Raw genomic sequence first — 985 nt, 5'->3', positions numbered from 1 at the left:
CCAAACTGAGGGAAAGAACTAATGGGGACTAAGTGTGGACAGATCCAAAGGAAAAATATCTATCAGAGGTATATTTGGAGAGTCAGCTATGTGACAACAAAGNGCCCCAGGTGACAGGGAGTGAGAACACTCTGTTCGGGGCCAGCCCAGCACCAGCCTTCCTGAGATCACCTGGATGGCGCCTGATTTCCGCCGGCAGACCCACGGACCCACAGGATTTAAAACTCAGCTCACAGAGCTGGGGCTGCAGCTCAGTCCCTGAGTCTGTCTGTCATGAATAATGCTCTGGGTTCCACCCCCAGCACGGCAAAATAAATAAACAGACATAAAAATAAATAAATACTAACGTTGACNGTAATCACAAAAACCTGTAATGGGTGTCCTCTTATTATTAAGGTTCTGAGCTCAGGTGAGAGCNTGAATGCGGCCTCCCTCCCATTCTCCGATGTACACAGCGTGTCGCTTCACAGCGACACGGGACACAGTCTCGTCCTTACCGTGAGCTGGCGGTGGCACACATGAGCACGTCATTCAGCATGAAGATCCGGCGTTGCTTGGTCTTGACGATTTCTCCCCGGTCATTGTAAACCGTCTCGATGACATCATCGGACCGGACGAGGTACCGGTTTCCACTGCTGAGGAGCTGGAGGTTCAAAAGGACACCAGAGAGGTCACCCACCCAGGTTTCCGCAAAGGAGAAGGGAACGGGGGCTCCCCAGTGCCCGAGCTTCGNACAGTCATCAGCGCTGGGNGGTGAGCTCACTTACCAGCTGACTCTGAAGCAAAGGTAAAGCTGCATCTAGACCCAATTTTCTGTGGCAGATTTGCCGCTCATGGTNAACAAGCCCAGGGCTTCATGCGTGCCTACCCATGAGCTCAACCACCGAGCTACACCCCCAGAGGCTATACGTGGACTTCTTACTGTCTGCCACGCTCTATGTCAAACCAAGGAGAAGCCCATCAGCTCCTGGAAGGATGCTCTACC

The 985-nt window shown here is 52.7% G+C and overlaps 1 protein-coding gene across 1 annotated transcript in view; it reads right to left on the bottom strand.

Moving 5' to 3' along the window:
* Positions 1-985, bottom strand: part of Arhgef10 (Rho guanine nucleotide exchange factor 10) — a 72,077-nt gene that overhangs the window by 39,018 nt on the left and 32,074 nt on the right. Inside the window, exon 12 of the mRNA XM_029480672.1 lies at positions 498-762. Coding sequence (XP_029336532.1) covers positions 498-762 — 265 coding nt within the window. The remainder of the gene's footprint in view (positions 1-497; positions 763-985) is intronic.

This window comes from Mus caroli, chromosome 8 (genome assembly GCF_900094665.2).
Source record: "Mus caroli chromosome 8, CAROLI_EIJ_v1.1, whole genome shotgun sequence".
Taxonomy (NCBI): Eukaryota; Metazoa; Chordata; class Mammalia; order Rodentia; family Muridae; genus Mus; species Mus caroli.
Note: the sequence above shows the minus strand (reverse complement) of the source record. Positions and strands in the feature narration are given on the sequence as shown.